Below are 1,934 nucleotides of genomic sequence, written 5' to 3'. Positions count from 1 at the left end.
CAGGGGGCCATCACCATGAGAACTTGTGGAGCCGAAAGCAGTCACGTGACAGCACCGCAACTGCCAGCCATTCCTATTGGTCCAAATAAAATAGGCCGTCCTGGTAAGAAGCCAATGGATTTAGACATTGGTGGAAATTGTAGAGATTGGGGCTGGTTCATTGGTTCAATGTTGCTGCTTCTGGTCTGATCGGTATCAGGTTAGTGCAGGTTGGGTGTATAAAAGGAGCTGGGTGGGGCTTGGTCGGGATGGTTGAGTTGTTTGGGATCATGGGGGATTTTGTAGTGAGGAATTTGTTTCCTGTGCTGGTGTTAGTTGGAGCTGTTTGTTGCTTTGAAACTTGGCAACAGCTACTGAGCCAGAGGTTTCCATGGAGAATAGTGAGAGCCACCCCTGTGCTTGAGAGAGTCCCTCCTCATGGGTCTCCCATTGGTTCCAGTTTCAGAATGTCTGAGGGTGGGAGTGTGTCTCCACTGCAGACTGTGATGGTACAGTGTGGAGAGCACAACCTGCTGGTCAGGGCACAGTTGGATTTATTTGGAACCAGGCACCTGATTAAAGCTGCTGACCTGACCCTGGGGACAGCAGGTTGTCGGCCAACCAGGATCGACCCTGAGAACCACACTGTCCTCTTTGACTATGGCCTGCATGAGTGTGGTAGCAGCTTGCAGGTAATGGGAGTCCTCCATAGTTGCTGGAAGCTTGGGCGGTACCCTGTTCCTTCCTGTAACCCTGGCTCCAATGCTGTTGATATTGGGGTGTACTTTCTCCTGCTGTCAAACTGAGATTCTGTCTTTTCTGGATTAGACTGTGGCTGAAGTGGTCTTGCTGGTCCCAAACCTCTCCTGTTGTCCCCATGGTCTGGAGATTATTTCTGGTTCTCCTGAACTTGATTAGCTTTCAATGTCTGAGGCTTGTTTCTCAACAGTCAGCTCATTTGTCTTCCCTCATCCCCATCCCTTGGGATTGACACTTCTAAACAAAATGAGGTTAATATTGAGGTGCCTTGGTCTTGAGGAGCTCCAGTCTTCCCACTTTCCTTGCCATTGGAATAACTGGGCTCCTGGGATAAGTGTTCTGTTTCTGTATTATTAGATTACCTCTTGTTCTGTTTACTGAAACTGATCTTATGGAGTCACTTTGTGGATTAGTTTGGTCTTGTACTCACAATATGCTAAAATGTTGGAGGTTTGCTGATTACTGCGGAAACCAAAATGTGCCTGTCATGTCTCATTCTGAGAGAATCAGGACCATGTTCCTGTTCCCTCAGTGATTCTACTGTTTTTTTTCTTCCAAAACACATTTGTCCGTTACAACAAACGTGCATTTCCACTCCAAATGAATTCCCTATCTGATCACTGCTGACCTGTAGAATGATGCAGTACCTTGTTAAATTGGTCCAAAATGACTAACCGCTGAACTGTGTCCTATTGTCCCTAAAACTGGTCTCTCAGGCTCTGTGAGCAAACAGGAACTTGGCATTGAGCCTGTCAAGCTCCCGAAGGAATTGTGGAAATGGGATGATGTCCTTATGAATGTTGCGTAGAACCTTCATTTCAAATCGGTTCCCCATTCCTTAACCTGGTGTCTTTCAGATGACTGGAGATTTCCTGATCTACACCACCCACCTGACCCACATCCCAAACTATGCTGGATCTGTCATTGTGAGAACCAACGGAGCTGTCATTCCCATTGTGTGTCGTTATTTGAGGTGAGAATCTTTCCTTGGTTGTCAACGTTATCTACAGCTCCTGCTGTTGTCTGACACTGTCCTGAAATGGCTGTGCTGCCTCTCCCCAGGAAGGGCAATGTGAGCAGTAACCCCATCAAACCCACCTGGATCCCATTCAGCTCCACCAGGTCTGGAGAAGGGCATCTGGCATTCTCCCTGCGTCTAATGAATGGTATGTGATGGGTGGCTGGGGAGGGATCTC

The 1,934-nt window shown here is 47.8% G+C and overlaps 1 protein-coding gene across 1 annotated transcript; it reads left to right on the top strand.

Moving 5' to 3' along the window:
* The first annotated feature begins 252 nt into the window (after positions 1-252).
* LOC125482733 (zona pellucida sperm-binding protein 3-like) lies at positions 253-1,912 on the top strand. The gene is made up of 3 exons (XM_048594864.1): positions 253-671; positions 1,596-1,711; positions 1,801-1,912. Exons 1-3 carry the CDS (start codon positions 270-272, stop codon positions 1,910-1,912), a joined length of 630 nt encoding a protein of 209 aa, XP_048450821.1. The 5' UTR covers positions 253-269.
* Positions 1,913-1,934: the final 22 nt, after the last annotated feature.

Source organism: Rhincodon typus, unplaced genomic scaffold (assembly GCF_021869965.1).
Source record: "Rhincodon typus isolate 14 unplaced genomic scaffold, sRhiTyp1.1 hic_rhity00016109, whole genome shotgun sequence".
NCBI classification, from domain to species: Eukaryota; Metazoa; Chordata; class Chondrichthyes; order Orectolobiformes; family Rhincodontidae; genus Rhincodon; species Rhincodon typus.
This window is presented reverse-complemented; position numbering and strand designations above follow the sequence as displayed.